The sequence below is a fragment of the Aulonocara sp. 'chitande type north' Nkhata Bay genome, linkage group LG22 (genome assembly GCF_057382095.1).
Source record: "Aulonocara sp. 'chitande type north' Nkhata Bay isolate Kocher_YH1m ecotype deep benthic linkage group LG22, A_spYH_male_GT1.1, whole genome shotgun sequence".
Classification (NCBI taxonomy): Eukaryota; Metazoa; Chordata; class Actinopteri; order Cichliformes; family Cichlidae; genus Aulonocara; species Aulonocara sp. 'chitande type north' Nkhata Bay.
The window spans coordinates 31,991,524-32,007,426 of NC_141364.1; the positions used below are offsets into that span (position 1 = coordinate 31,991,524).

Here is a 15,903-nt window from a genome sequence, read left to right on the forward strand (position 1 = left end):
TTCTGATAATAATGAATTACAGTAGTCCAGCCTGGAAGTAACAAATGCATGAACTAGTTTTTCAGCGTCACTAAGAGACAGGATATTTCTAACTTTAGAGATGTTGCACAAATGAAAGAAAGCAGTCTTACATATTTGTTTAATATGTGCATTGAAGGACATGTCTTGGTCAAAAATGACTCCAAGGTTCCTCACAGTATAACTGGAGGCCAAGGTAATGCCATCCAGAGTAAGAATCTGCTTAGATACCATATTTCTAAGATTTTCAGGGCCGAGTACAATAACCTCAGTTTGATCTGAATTAAGAAGCAGAAAGTTAGCGGCCATCCAGGTCTTTATGTCTTTAAGACATTCCTGCACTTTAACTAATTGGTGTGTGTTATCTGGCTTCATGGACAGATAGAGCTGGGTGTCATCTGCATAGCAGTGAAAATGTATGCTATGTCTTCTAATGATACTGCCTAGGGGAAGCATGTATAATGTAAACAGAATTGGTCCTAGCACTGAACCCTGTGGAACTCCATAATTGACCTTAGTGGGTGAAGAGGACTCTCCATTTACATGAACAAATTGTAGTCTATTAGACAGATATGATACAAACCACTGGAGTGCAGTACCTGTAATATCTACAGCATGCTCTAATCGCTCTAATAGGATATTATGGTCAACAGTATCGAACGCTGCACTAAGGCCTAGCAGGACAAGCACAGAGATGAGTCCACTGTCAGAGGCCATAAGAAGATCATTTGTAACCTTCGCTAAAGCGGTTTCTGTGCTGTGATGAACTCTGAAACCTGACTGAAACTCTTCAAATAAGCCATTCCTCTGCAGATGATCTGTTAGCTGTTTGACAACTACTCTTTCAAGGATTTTTGATATGAAAGGAAGGTTGGAGATTGGCCTATAATTAGCTAAGACTGCTGGGTCTAGAGATGGCTTTTTGAGTAAAGGTTTAACTACAGCCAGCTTGAAGGCCTGTGGTACATAGCCGATTATTAGAGATAGGTTGATCATATTTAAGATTGAAGCATTAATTAATGGCAGGACTTCTTTGAGCAGTTTTGTAGGAATGGGGTCTAAAAGACACGGAGGATTGGAGGAAGTAATTATAGAAGTTAACTCAGAAAGATCAATTGGAGAAAAAGAGTCTAACTTAACATCAACGGTACTAAAAGTAGCTGTAGATAATGTTACATCTGTGGGATGATTATTGGTAATTTTTTTCTCTAATGATAAGAATTTTATTTGTGAAGAAGTTCATGAAGTCATTACTAATTAACGATGGTTGGCTCAAAAGAGCTCTGACTGTTTGTCAGCCTGGCTACAGTGCTGAAGAGAAACCTGGGGTTGTTCTTATTGTCTTCAATCAGTGACAAATAGTAAGATGTTCTGGCTTTGCGGGGGGCTTTCTTATAAATCAGCAAAATATTTCTCCAATTATGATGATCCTCTAAATTTGTGACACGCCATTTCCTCTCCAGCTTACGAGTCATCTGCTTTAGGCTACGTGTTTGAGAATTATACCACAGAGTCAGGTACTTCTGATCTGAGACCTTAGTTTTCACAGGAGCTACAGTATCCAGAGTCATATGTAGTGAGGAGGTAAAATTATTATTAACAAGATAATTGACCTCTGTTGGGGTAGCGTTCAGATAGCTGCTCTGCTCTGTGTTGGTACAGGTCATTGAAGATGATAACAGTGGGTGGATTACATTCTTAAACATAGTTACAGCGCTTTCAGAAAGACATCTGTGATAAAGTCTACTCTCCACTGCTGTGTAATCAATTATTGTAAATGTAAATGTTATCAGGAAATGATCAGACAGGAGAGGGTTTTCAGGAAACACTGTTAAATGTTCAGTTTCTATGCCATATGTTAAAAACAAGATCTAGAGTGTGATTAAAGTGGTGGGTGGGTTCTTTTACATGTTGAGAGAAGCCAATTGAGTCTAATAACAGATTAAATGCCATGTTGAGGCTGTCATTCTTAGCATCTACATGGATGTTAAAATCACCCACAATAATTATTTTATCTGAGCTGAGCACTAAATCAGATAAAAAGTCTGAGAAATCAGAGAGAAACTCTGTAAGGCCCAGGTGGACAATTAGATGATAACAAATAAGACTGGTTTCTAAAATTTTTCAGCTGGGGTGGACAATGCTAAGCATCAGGCTTTCAAATGAATTAAAAGTCTGTCTTGGTCTTTCATTAATTAATAGGCTGGTGTGAAAAATTGCTGCCACACCGCCCCCTCGGCCTGTGCTTCGAGGTTTCTGGTAGTTAGAATGACTCGGGGGTGTTGATTCATTTAAACTAACATAATCATCCTGCTAAAACCAGGTTTCTGTAAGGCAGAGTAAATCGATTTGTTGATCAATTATTAAGTCATGTACTAACAGAGACTTGGAGGAGAGAGACCTAATATTTAATAATCCACATTTCACTGTTTTACTCTTTAGTTAGGATGTGGATACTGTATTGTTCTTTCTTTGTAATTGTTTATGTTTAAGTTGTTTGTTGCTGGTTTTTAGTTTGTTTTTTGTCTTTTTGGAAGCTGACACAGTCTCTATGGAGATGGGTTTTTGGGGGGGTAGCAGGAGGAGAGAAGCTGCAGAGAGGCGTGTAAGACTGCAACTCTGCTTCCTGGTCCCAACTCTGGATAGTCATATTATGGGGGGTTTAATTAATTTGTCCATATTTCTAGAAATGAGAGCTGCCGTCTCTCCTTATAAGACCAGGTTTCCTCCAGAAGGTTTGCCAATTATCTATGAAGCCCACATCGTTTCTGGGACACCACTCAGACAGCCAGCAATTTAAGGAGAACATGCGGCTAAACATGTCACTCTTGGTCTGATTGGGGAGGGGACCAGAGAAAACTACAGAGTCCCACATTGTTTTGGCAAAGTTACACACCGATTCAATATTGATTTTAGTGACCTCCGATTGGCGTAACCGGGTGTCATTACTGCCGACGTGAATTATGATTTTACTGAATTTACGTTTACCCTTAGCCAGCAGTTTTAAATTTCCTTCAATGTCGCCTGCTCTGGCCCCTGGAAGACAATTGACTATGGTTTCCGGTGTCTCTAGCTTCACATGTCTGAGAACAGAATTGCCAATTACCAGAGTTTGACCCCTGACGGGTGTGTCGCCGAGTGGGGAAAAACGGTTAGACATATGTATGAATTTGAGGAGTGGACCCAAAATGCTGACACAAAGGAACGTGAAAGAAAATTTGAATATTAACAGAAAGCAAGCCGTTTATTAATCTCTACTTTTAAGATTAGGCTTCAAACTTTCCTTTTTGCTAAAGCATATAGTTAGGGCTGGATCAGGTGACCCTGGATCCTCCCTTAGTTGTGCTGCAATAGATGTAGGCAGCCGGGGGATTCCCATGAAGCACTGAGTTTTTTCCTTTCCAGTCACCTTTCTCACTCACTGTGTGTTAATAGACCTCTCTGCACTGAATCATACTTGTTATTAATCCACAGCATGTCTTTGTCCTGTCTTCCTTTTCTCACCCCAACTGGTCACAGCAGATGCCCGCCGCTCCCTGAGCCTGGTTCTGCTGGAGGTTTCTTCCTGTTAAAAGGGAGTTTTTCCTTCCCACTGTCGCCAAAGCGCTTGCTCATAGGTGGTCCTATGATTGTTGGGTTTTTCTCTGTATCTATTATTGTGCGATCTACTGTACAATATAAAGTGCCTTCAGGCGATTGTTGTTGTGATTTGGCGCTATATAAATAAAATTGAATTGAAATTAAAAGATTACAAAACAAAAGGCAGAGGTGAAGCTAAACAATAACCTAACCTGGGGAAAATATTTTTTATTAAAAAAAACAAACAAACCATGAAACCTGACATGGATACAAAGATACCTGGAACATGGAAACGTGGCACCAAAGACAACAGATGACCTGACACTGAACAAATGAGGACAGGACTTACAGTGGCTTGCAAAAGTATTCGGCCCCCTTTAACTTTCCCACATTTTGGCACATTACAGCCACAAACATGAATCAATTTTATTGGAATTCCACGTGAAAGACCAATACAAAGTGGTGTACACGTGAGAAGTGGAACAAAAATCATACATGATTCCAAACATTTTTTACAAATAAATAACTGAAAAGTGGGGTGTGCGCAATTATTCAGCCCCCTGAGTCAATACTTTGTAGAACCACCTTTTGCTGCAATTGGATTCCATTAAAATTGATTTGTGTCACGGCTGGGAAGGCGAGCCGTGTGGTGTGGAGGAAGGAGGACCCAAGATGCAAGCAGTGGATGAAAATGCTAGTGAAGTTTATTTACAAGGTGTAGTGGCAAACAAGCAGTGGGGCATGACAAATAACTGAAGACACCTAAACTGGGAAGAACTAAAATAACAGACCTGGGTGCATACGACAAAGGGATGCGCGGCAGCCGCCGAGCAGGACACCGAGTAACAGGCAGGAGAACACACAGGGCTTAAATACACACACCAGTAATCAGGGGATGAGAGACAGGAGGGCAACACGGCTGGGAGGAATCAGAGCTGACGGGACAGGGGAAACGTAAACTGAACACACTCACATCAGACAGAGACCTTCACAATAAAACAGGAAACTCAGACACGGGGAACCAAACAAGACACAGAACTAAACAGACAGATTCACAAACAGACGGGGTGACAGCATAGACAGAGACACAGACTCAAAGGCAGACCAAATATAACACATAGAACTCAAACAATAATAATCATCATCATCATCATAATAATAAACTAAAAGCGCTGGGTCACCGACCCAGGACCATGACAATTTGTGTTTGTGGCAGTAATGTGACAAAATGTGGAAAAGAGGGACGAATACTTTTGCAAGCCACTGCAAGTACACAGAGAGATAATGAGGGGATGAGGAACAGCTGGGACAAGGGGAAACAAAACTAGACTCACTGCATTTAGGACAAAGACTTTCCCAATAAAACAGACATCACAAGGGTAATCTAATAAACAAATGAACTTAGCAAACCTAAAGAACTTATAAATAAACATCGACATCTAAACAAACTAAAACTTAAAACGCTGGGTCAACAGACCCAGGAAAGTGACAGTAAAATCATTTATTATACACATTATACTTATTTTCTTAAATTGCTTATCTATTATCTGTATTTTAACTTGGGGGTCTAGGGGTGCTGCATGTTTATGATAACACACTGACAATATCAGGACAATTTTAGCCTTACTCTATCAGTGAACAGCATGCCCATGCTAACTTAAACTAGACCAGCAAGCTAACCCCATGTGTATTAAGTGTTACTTCAGAATAGGAACCAAACAAATTAACGGAACGAAATTAACTGTAACAGCAGTTTGCAAAACATTGTGACAGTTCTCAAGTGTTCCTACCTCAAATCCAGCACGTGTTGCTGTGTTTTTGTTGTTAAATGGACGAGGAGAGACCGTGGCTGGTGAGAGGATGCAGCATTTCGTCAGTGGAGCATAGAACGACGTCTCTGATTGGTCAAAAAGTGAGTAAAGATGCATCTGATTGTTCGAAAGCGTCAACCAAAGAGCTGCTGGTCACGGCAAGATACAAACTCGCCGGAGCTCTGCGTGAACGGCACATCCGGGACCTTCAGCACTCAGGAGAGATTTATCTTGAGGTATGTATTTACCTTTGATATCCATGCGTCGACGAAAGCTCCGCGAGGTAAAGTTGTATGTTTAACAAGCTAATTAAGGTTAGTTAAACGGAATTAAAACAATACACAACCGATTTGAACAAATTGAAAGTGGTGAATGATGATAAATGCTAAAAAATTACTTAAGATTTATCTTTAACAATAGATATTAGAAGTTAAATTTAACTGTTTTTAAATTCCCACCGGAGTTAAAGGGACCTGCGGCCTTGCATGTGCTCTGCATCTTCAACTGCAGAGACAGTCAGTCTAAGCTCAGTGTAGCTAACTGCAACACACTTTTTTTTTTCAACACAAGATATGCTTGGGGGGATTTAAATGATAATATTAATGTTTTCTTATTCAGCACAAATCAATAATATTATAGTTATTTGCTCACGGTCTGGGTCTCTGGCCCAGCGTTTCTGATGTTATTCTAAGGTTTTTGAGTTTCTTATGTTTAATGGCGGGTTAGTTGAGTTTGGCTTAACGTTATTAATATCGTTTTAAGGAGTTTATGTTAGGGCTGTATATTACCACGTTTGTATTTTCATGCCATGTTTCCTGTTTTATTTTGAAAGAGTCTGTTGCGTTCAGTTCATTAATCTCACTTCCCTGTTGTGTCAATAGAATCATTTGTGCAAGCTACTACCCTGCTGTCCCTCTGTCGTGTCTCAACCTCCAACAGGAAAGTAGAAGTCCTCATATGGTAGGACCAGTGATTGTAGTGTGTGTTACACTGTCCTCATATTGTTTTAAGCTGTGAAGGACAGGAGTGTGTTTCAGTTGCCTTCCTCATGTGGTAGGACCAACAACTCTAGTGTGTGTTACACTGTCCTCATATCGTTGGGTAGCAGAACCGTACAGTGTTAAGTTTCTATAGAATCTGGTATAAGGAAGTCAGATCCTTCTGTAATAATATTCACTGATACAAATATGATCTGTAGTTAATTAAATAGTCGGGATTTATACTAGAGAATGTTTCTGATGTTATATTGTTGTCTTTTGTTGCAGACACCAGGTGCCGAGGTCCTGCCTCAACCTCCTTCAGACCAATTGGTGAGTGACACACCCACTTCATTCTTCCAACAGGTTACACATTATTTTTTTGTATTTGGCATCAAGTATATGTGTCAGTTGGGCCTAGTGCATAAATGAAATGCACTTTAATTGTACTAAAACAATCAGTTTTAGTCGAAGTTAACCAAAACCAACATTAGCATTAGGATAAAGTAATTGTCTATACCATTTGTTAGTCCAAACTTTCCCTTAAAGCATCAGCTTGATCTTTATTCTGACAAAATTTGATATTTTTGTCGTTTTACACATGTTTTTGTCAAAATAAGCTCCCGCTGATCAGTTTACATGATTTAATTTCTGGGGAAATAGATGGCTGTACATCAGTGTTGGGTTTAGAGCTTTTATTGACAACAGCAGGAGAAGTTAGAGGTCAGGAATGTGAACTCTACATGTGTTCAGTCGTCATGTCCTCATATTGTTTTAAGCTGTGAAGGACAGGAGTGTGTTTAAGTAGAAGTCCTCATATGGTAGGACCAGTGATTGTAGTGTGTGTGTTACACTGTCCTCATATTGTTTTAAGCTGTGAAGGACAGGAGTGTGTTTCAGTTGCCTTCCTCATGTGGTAGGACCAACAACTCTAGTGTGTGTTACACTGCCCTCATATCGTTGGGTAGCAGAACCGTACAGTGTTAAGTTTCTATAGAATCTGGTATAAGGAAGTCAGATCCTTCTGTAATAATATTCACTGATACAAATATGATCTGTAGTTAATTAAATAGTCGGGATTTATACTAGAGAATGTTTCTGACGTTATATTGTTGTCTTTTGTTGCAGACACCAAGTGCCGAGGTCCTGTCTCAACCTCCTTCAGACCAATTGGTGAGTGACACACCCACTTCATTCTTCCAACAGGTGAAGATGGATGTTGCAGACAGGACATATCCTAACTTTTGCAGCCGTTACGATAATAACGCGCTGTTTGCACGATGAGCACAGCTTCCAAGCTCCCCTAAATTGACCGTGCGCTTCGTGTTGTGTGTGCGTGAGTCTGTGCATTTAGTGGCGTCTGTGCAGAAATGACTAGTAAGACAAGGCTGCAAACTATTCTCACAGACTTCAAGTGTGCACTTGAATCCAAAACGATCTCTCTCTCTCCCTCCGGCTCTGTTGAGATGCCACTGGGAGAGTAACGACTGCCCCTCCCCCCCTCTGCTCAGCAAACAGGTGGCTGTTTTTGCACCCCTCCCCCTCTGCTCTGCAAACACGTGGCTGCTTTTGCACCCCTCCCCCCTCTGCTCAACAAACACGTGGCTGCTTTTGCACCCCTCCCCCTCTGCTCTGCAAACACGTGGCTGTTTTTGCACCCCTCCCCCTCTGCTCTGCAAACACGTGGCTGTTTTTGCACCCCTCCCCCTCTGCTCTGCAAACACGTGGCTGCTTTTGCACCCCTCCCCTCTCTGCTGAGGGCAAAAACAAGGCTCATGTGCAAAGTGAAGCAAAATAACATTGACAGAGGTTCAGAGAAAGGAGAAAAAAACGGAGCAGGCTCCCGTTGTTCACTTCAAGGAGGCGGCTCTACGGGCCGTTTTGTTTGTGACCGACACACACAGTATATATATATATATATATTCTCAATCACATTCACACCACTCTCTTATATCAGTTCCACTACATCAAGACTATTTTATGGTGGTCAGCTGTTTTATTGTCATGTATTTTGCATAGTAAGATAACCATGTCCTCCATTCAAAAGCACTGAAAATGTCTATGGTGGTGCTGTACCTAATATTGTGCTCATTTGATCCAAAACCTATTTTTCCTTTATTTTGAAGGCTGAGGCTTAGATCCATTAGGTATTCACGAGAAAGGCATTATCGCATGTCAGGATTACAGTATATCGAAAATATGTGATTTATAATGGGAGTCAATGGGGCCCAAACGGATACAAGGGTAAAAGGAGGTAGTACATATGTGAATCTTCTTTACTATACACCACACCATAGAGGGGATCATTGAATTTCAAAAATAATCCTAAAACACACATCCTGGCCAAGTTTCATGCAACTAGTCTTTAAAATGACTGATATATTGAGAATCAAAAATCCAAAGTTACCCAAGCGGGTCCCTTTTTTCGCTAGGGTAAAACGAGGGTTAAATAGTCGGGATTTATACTAGAGAATGTTTCTGACGTTATATTGTTGTCTTTTGTTGCAGACACCAGGTGCCGAGGTCCTGCCTCAACCTCCTTCAGACCAATTGGTGAGTGACACACCCACTTCATTCTTCCAACAGGTTACACATTATTTTTTTGTATTTGGCATCAAGTATATGTGTCAGTTGGGCCTAGTGCATAAATGAAATGCACTTTAATTGTACTAAAACAATCAGTTTTAGTCGAAGTTAACCAAAACCAACATTAGCATTAGGATAAAGTAATTGTCTATACCATTTGTTAGTCCAAACTTTCCCTTAAAGCATCAGCTTGATCTTTATTCTGACAAAATTTGATATTTTTGTCGTTTTACACATGTTTTTGTCAAAATAAGCTCCCGCTGATCAGTTTACATGATTTAATTTCTGGGGAAATAGATGGCTGTACATCAGTGTTGGGTTTAGAGCTTTTATTGACAACAGCAGGAGAAGTTAGAGGTCAGGAATGTGAACTCTACATGTGTTCAGTCGTCATGTCCTCATATTGTTTTAAGCTGTGAAGGACAGGAGTGTGTTTAAGTAGAAGTCCTCATATGGTAGGACCAGTGATTGTAGTGTGTGTGTTACACTGTCCTCATATTGTTTTAAGCTGTGAAGGACAGGAGTGTGTTTAAGTAGAAGTCCTCATATGGTAGGACCAGTGATTGTAGTGTGTGTGTTACACTGTCCTCATATTGTTTTAAGCTGTGAAGGACAGGAGTGTGTTTAAGTAGAAGTCCTCATGTGGTAGGACCAACAACTCTAGTGTGTGTTACACTGTCCTCATATCGTTGGGTAGCAGAACCGTACAGTGTTAAGTTTCTATAGAATCTGGTATAAGGAAGTCAGATCCTTCTGTAATAATATTCACTGATACAAATATGATCTGTAGTTAATTAAATAGTCGGGATTTATACTAGAGAATGTTTCTGACGTTATATTGTTGTCTTTTGTTGCAGACACCAGGTGCCGAGGTCCTGCCTCAACCTCCTTCAGACCAATTGGTGAGTGACACACCCACTTCATTCTTCCAACAGGTTACACATTATTTTTTTGTATTTGGCATCAAGTATATGTGTCAGTTGGGCCTAGTGCATAAATGAAATGCACTTTAATTGTGCTAAAACAATCAGTTTTAGTCGAAGTTAACCAAAACCAACATTAGCATTAGGATAAAGTAATTGTCTATACCATTTGTTAGTCCAAACTTTCCCTTAAAGCATCAGCTTGATCTTTATTCTGACAAAATTTGATATTTTTGTCGTTTTACACATGTTTTTGTCAAAATAAGCTCCCGCTGATCAGTTTACATGATTTAATTTCTGGGGAAATAGATGGCTGTACATCAGTGTTGGGTTTAGAGCTTTTATTGACAACAGCAGGAGAAGTTAGAAGTCAGGAATGTGAACTCTACATGTGTTCAGTCGTCATGTCCTCATATTGTTTTAAGCTGTGAAGGACAGGAGTGTGTTTAAGTAGAAGTCCTCATATGGTAGGACCAGTGATTGTAGTGTGTGTGTTACACTGTCCTCATATTGTTTTAAGCTGTGAAGGACAGGAGTGTGTTTCAGTTGCCTTCCTCATGTGGTAGGACCAACAACTCTAGTGTGTGTTACACTGTCCTCATATCGTTGGGTAGCAGAACCGTACAGTGTTAAGTTTCTATAGAATCTGGTATAAGGAAGTCAGATCCTTCTGTAATAATATTCACTGATACAAATATGATCTGTAGTTAATTAAATAGTCGGGATTTATACTAGAGAATGTTTCTGACGTTATATTGTTGTCTTTTGTTGCAGACACCAGGTGCCGAGGTCCTGTCTCAACCTCCTTCAGACCAATTGGTGAGTGACACACCCACTTCATTCTTCCAACAGGTTACACATTATTTTTTTGTATTTGGCATCAAGTATATGTGTCAGTTGGGCCTAGTGCATAAATGAAATGCACTTTAATTGTACTAAAATAATCAGTTTTAGTCGAAGTTAACCAAAACCAACATTAGCATTAGGATAAAGTAATTGTCTATACCATTTGTTAGTCCAAACTTTCCCTTAAAGCATCAGCTTGATCTTTATTCTGACAAAATTTGATATTTTTGTCGTTTTACACATGTTTTTGTCAAAATAAGCTCCCTCTGATCAGTTTACATGATTTAATTTCTGGGGAAATAGATGGCTGTACATCAGTGTTGGGTTTAGAGCTTTTATTGACAACAGCAGGAGAAGTTAGAAGTCAGGAATGTGAACTCTACATGTGTTCAGTCGTCATGTCCTCATATTGTTTTAAGCTGTGAAGGACAGGAGTGTGTTTAAGTAGAAGTCCTCATATGGTAGGACCAGTGATTGTAGTGTGTGTGTTACACTGTCCTCATATTGTTTTAAGCTGTGAAGGACAGGAGTGTGTTTCAGTTGCCTTCCTCATGTGGTAGGACCAACAACTCTAGTGTGTGTTACACTGTCCTCATATCGTTGGGTAGCAGAACCGTACAGTGTTAAGTTTCTATAGAATCTGGTATAAGGAAGTCAGATCCTTCTGTAATAATATTCACTGATACAAATATGATCTGTAGTTAATTAAATAGTCGGGATTTATACTAGAGAATGTTTCTGACGTTATATTGTTGTCTTTTGTTGCAGACACCAGGTGCCGAGGTCCTGTCTCAACCTCCTTCAGACCAATTGGTGAGTGACACACCCACTTCATTCTTCCAACAGGTTACACATTATTTTTTTGTATTTGGCATCAAGTATATGTGTCAGTTGGGCCTAGTGCATAAATGAAATGCACTTTAATTGTACTAAAATAATCAGTTTTAGTCGAAGTTAACCAAAACCAACATTAGCATTAGGATAAAGTAATTGTCTATACCATTTGTTAGTCCAAACTTTCCCTTAAAGCATCAGCTTGATCTTTATTCTGACAAAATTTGATATTTTTGTCGTTTTACACATGTTTTTGTCAAAATAAGCTCCCGCTGATCAGTTTACATGATTTAATTTCTGGGGAAATAGATGGCTGTACATCAGTGTTGGGTTTAGAGCTTTTATTGACAACAGCAGGAGAAGTTAGAAGTCAGGAATGTGAACTCTACATGTGTTCAGTCGTCATGTCCTCATATTGTTTTAAGCTGTGAAGGACAGGAGTGTGTTTAAGTAGAAGTCCTCATATGGTAGGACCAGTGATTGTAGTGTGTGTGTTACACTGTCCTCATATTGTTTTAAGCTGTGAAAGACAGGAGTGTGTTTCAGTTGCCTTCCTCATGTGGTAGGACCAACAACTCTAGTGTGTGTTACACTGTCCTCATATCGTTGGGTAGCAGAACCGTACAGTGTTAAGTTTCTATAGAATCTGGTATAAGGAAGTCAGATCCTTCTGTAATAATATTCACTGATACAAATATGATCTGTAGTTAATTAAATAGTCGGGATTTATACTAGAGAATGTTTCTGACGTTATATTGTTGTCTTTTGTTGCAGACACCAGGTGCCGAGGTCCTGCCTCAACCTCCTTCAGACCAATTGGTGAGTGACACACCCACTTCATTCTTCCAACAGGTTACACATTATTTTTTTGTATTTGGCATCAAGTATATGTGTCAGTTGGGCCTAGTGCATAAATGAAATGCACTTTAATTGTACTAAAACAATCAGTTTTAGTCGAAGTTAACCAAAACCAACATTAGCATTAGGATAAAGTAATTGTCTATACCATTTGTTAGTCCAAACTTTCCCTTAAAGCATCAGCTTGATCTTTATTCTGACAAAATTTGATATTTTTGTCGTTTTACACATGTTTTTGTCAAAATAAGCTCCCGCTGATCAGTTTACATGATTTAATTTCTGGGGAAATAGATGGCTGTACATCAGTGTTGGGTTTAGAGCTTTTATTGACAACAGCAGGAGAAGTTAGAAGTCAGGAATGTGAACTCTACATGTGTTCAGTCGTCATGTCCTCATATTGTTTTAAGCTGTGAAGGACAGGAGTGTGTTTAAGTAGAAGTCCTCATATGGTAGGACCAGTGATTGTAGTGTGTGTGTTACACTGTCCTCATATCGTTGGGTAGCAGAACCGTACAGTGTTAAGTTTCTATAGAATCTGGTATAAGGAAGTCAGATCCTTCTGTAATAATATTCACTGATACAAATATGATCTGTAGTTAATTAAATAGTCGGGATTTATACTAGAGAATGTTTCTGACGTTATATTGTTGTCTTTTGTTGCAGACACCAAGTGCCGAGGTCCTGTCTCAACCTCCTTCAGACCAATTGGTGAGTGACACACCCACTTCATTCTTCCAACAGGTTACACATTATTTTTTTGTATTTGGCATCAAGTATATGTGTCAGTTGGGCCTAGTGCATAAATTAAGTGCCCTTTGATTATATTAAAATAATCAGTTTGAAAGTTTCCCATATTCAACATTAGCATTACTTGTTTGTGAACATCTTAGGAGAAAGAAATTGGCATATCATTTGTTAGTCCTAACTTTACCTTTAAAGCATCAGCTTGATCTTTATTCCTACTAAATTTGATATTTCTGTGTTACATTGTCCTCAGATTGTTTTAAGCTTTGAAGGACATGATTTTGTTTTTTTTTAGCCTTTCTCAATTGTTAGAACCAACAACTCTAGTTTGTGTTACATTGAAACTGAACAGCAGGGAAGTTTGTCATGAAGATAATAACACTCTATCCGATTTCAAACAATCACACTGTGATGAGTATTATTAGTAGATTATGTTCACATGTAAAATATTCATATCAAATGGTAAATATCCTATATTTATATAGCGCTTTACTAGTCCCTAAGGACCCCAAAGCGCTTTACACATCCAGTCATCCACCCATTCACACAGACATTCACACACTGGTGATGGCAGCTACATTGTAGCCACAGCCACCCTGGGGCGCACTGACAGAGGCGAGGCTGCCGGACACTGGCGCCACCGGGCCCTCTGACCACCACCAGTAGGCAACAGGTGAAGTGTCTTTCCCAAGGACACAACGACCGAGACTGTCGGAGCTGGGGCTCGAACCGGCAACCTTCTGATTACAACTCTTGAGCCACGATCGCCCCTTAGCCCCTTAATGTAGAATTACACACTGCCTAACGCTGACTTTGCCTACAATGCAGAGAAAAAAGCAAACAGACCTATTGCATGCATTGATTCTCATATTTCACTGTTACTTTTCAAAGGCTCAAGGACCAAGTATTCCGGGGGTTCCAAGCCACACGCTTTACTCAGCTGCCCTGGACAACATGAAGGGCACCTCTGCCTCAATCACCCTGGACAACAAAAACATTAGCAACACTTCACCAAGAAGGGGTAAAGGCACCAAAATACAAAATGTTTTAGGTTAATATACTTGTGATCAAAGAACAAGTTTGTTTTCAGACATGACACTATTCAGAGCTTTTATCATAAATCATTTCATCTTATTTGATTCCCAGCAGAACACAGCACTTCAAATGGTTCATTCCAAGCATCCTTAAAGGAGCAATAAGCAATATCTTTTCACTGCTAGGTGTGCTGTTTTGCACTGCCTGTGAACCAAACCAAAGTCTATGGCTGGAGATCAACACAGAGAGAGGGATTGTGACTTCATGCTGTACTCCAGATGTAATTACACCTCTAGTTCTTCACATAGTCATTTTTAATTCCTTCAACCTAAGTATGATGAATTGTGCTTATTGCTCCTTTAAAGTGCTCCAGTAGAAAGCAAGGTTTAAGAACATTTTGTATTCACATTATAAACTAGAATATTTTCTATCTTTTCTTGCATTCACATTAAGATATTTTCTTTTGTTTCCATTTATGACAGCTGGGACGGTGAGAAGCAAGTGGACAAATGATGAAGTGAAGGTTGCTGAGCGGCATGTTTCACTTCATAAAAAGCTGCAAAGTACCAGGTAAAAAGGAATGTGACTGCTGCCTCCAAGCAGAGCCGGCAGCTCTGAAAGGCAGAGACTGGGTTGTCATAAGGTACTACAGCCACAACAGGATCATAGCATTAAAAGAAAGATACTTTGTTACTTCCACAGTTATGTCAGTATTGCAGTTTTCTGTATTGCATTGTTCTTACTCATAAATCTGTGGTTTATGCTGGGTGCTTTTTGCAATTAAATGATAAAAAAGGCAGATAATGTTCCACGTTTTTATTCACATGAACATTCACTACAAAATTAATTAATGCATTACAATATCAAGACTTAAAAAGTAGACTGACCACATTTGACCCATGTCTTTTTTTTTTTTTTTTTAAGTCTTTACACAGCTCAGATTTACTGTTTTATTAACACATAAATGTCTGATATTTCTGTCAGAAGTTACCCAACTGATGAGCATTACTATTGTGCATCCATGTCTATTATATTGTAATCTCAAAAGGAGCCAAGCTAAAAATGCAGAACCTACCGTTACCTGGTCCTTATAAGTCATGTATACTTGAAAATTATGTGTTTCCATGGGCTTCACAATTCACCTAAACATGAAATATCTGTGTGTGACCTTATGGTACTCATAAGTCACATAAACCTGACAGTGTCCTCACAAGTAGCATTAAATTCAGGTTTGACCAAAATTTAGCCCTAGCCAAAATCTCAACAGATGGGTGTGTTCCTGGAAGCATGGGTCAAATTTTTTGAGATCCCCATGCCTCTAGGACCTTCGGAAAGGCACGTTCCCATTTGTCACATTTTTGTCATACGTACTGATATATCACGAAAACACGTATGTGTGTGTGTGTGTGTGTGTGTGTGTGTGTGTGTGTGTCTGTGAGTCATACGTGCGCATGTTTAATCCTAATGAGCAACCGCGTATCATTTCTCTGTGTATGTGTGTTAGTGTGCAGATAAATCAACTACGCTGTTTGTTTGTTCCTTTTTGTGTATTAAATTGCACATTTGCTACCATTCAGGCGGATGCTCACGCTCACATTTTGTCTTTGTCTTTCCCTTTTCCTCTCTCATACACACCCACACACACCCACCCACACACACAGGCAGTCAGGCTATGCCTAGTTAGTGTAATGA

At 39.6% G+C, this 15,903-nt stretch overlaps 1 protein-coding gene across 2 annotated transcripts; it reads left to right on the forward strand.

The window, feature by feature from the left end:
- The first annotated feature begins 3,661 nt into the window (after window positions 1–3,661).
- LOC147304483 (uncharacterized) lies at window positions 3,662–15,621 on the forward strand. Of its 2 annotated transcripts, XM_086280702.1 has the most exons (13): window positions 3,662–5,644; window positions 6,290–6,368; window positions 6,674–6,718; window positions 7,514–7,558; window positions 8,894–8,938; window positions 9,829–9,873; window positions 10,669–10,713; window positions 11,509–11,553; window positions 12,349–12,393; window positions 13,096–13,140; window positions 14,068–14,197; window positions 14,397–14,491; window positions 14,694–15,621. In XM_086280702.1, exons 1-13 carry the CDS (start codon window positions 5,520–5,522, stop codon window positions 14,703–14,705), a joined length of 801 nt encoding a protein of 266 aa, XP_086136828.1. In that variant the 5' UTR covers window positions 3,662–5,519; the 3' UTR covers window positions 14,706–15,621. The 2 variants fall into 2 exon arrangements, 1 of the variants encoding a protein (XP_086136828.1); XR_015126910.1 differs by lacking the exons at window positions 3,662–5,644; window positions 6,290–6,368; window positions 6,674–6,718; ... (6 more) ...; window positions 13,096–13,140; window positions 14,397–14,491 and having other exon boundaries at window positions 14,067–14,197.
- Window positions 15,622–15,903: the final 282 nt, after the last annotated feature.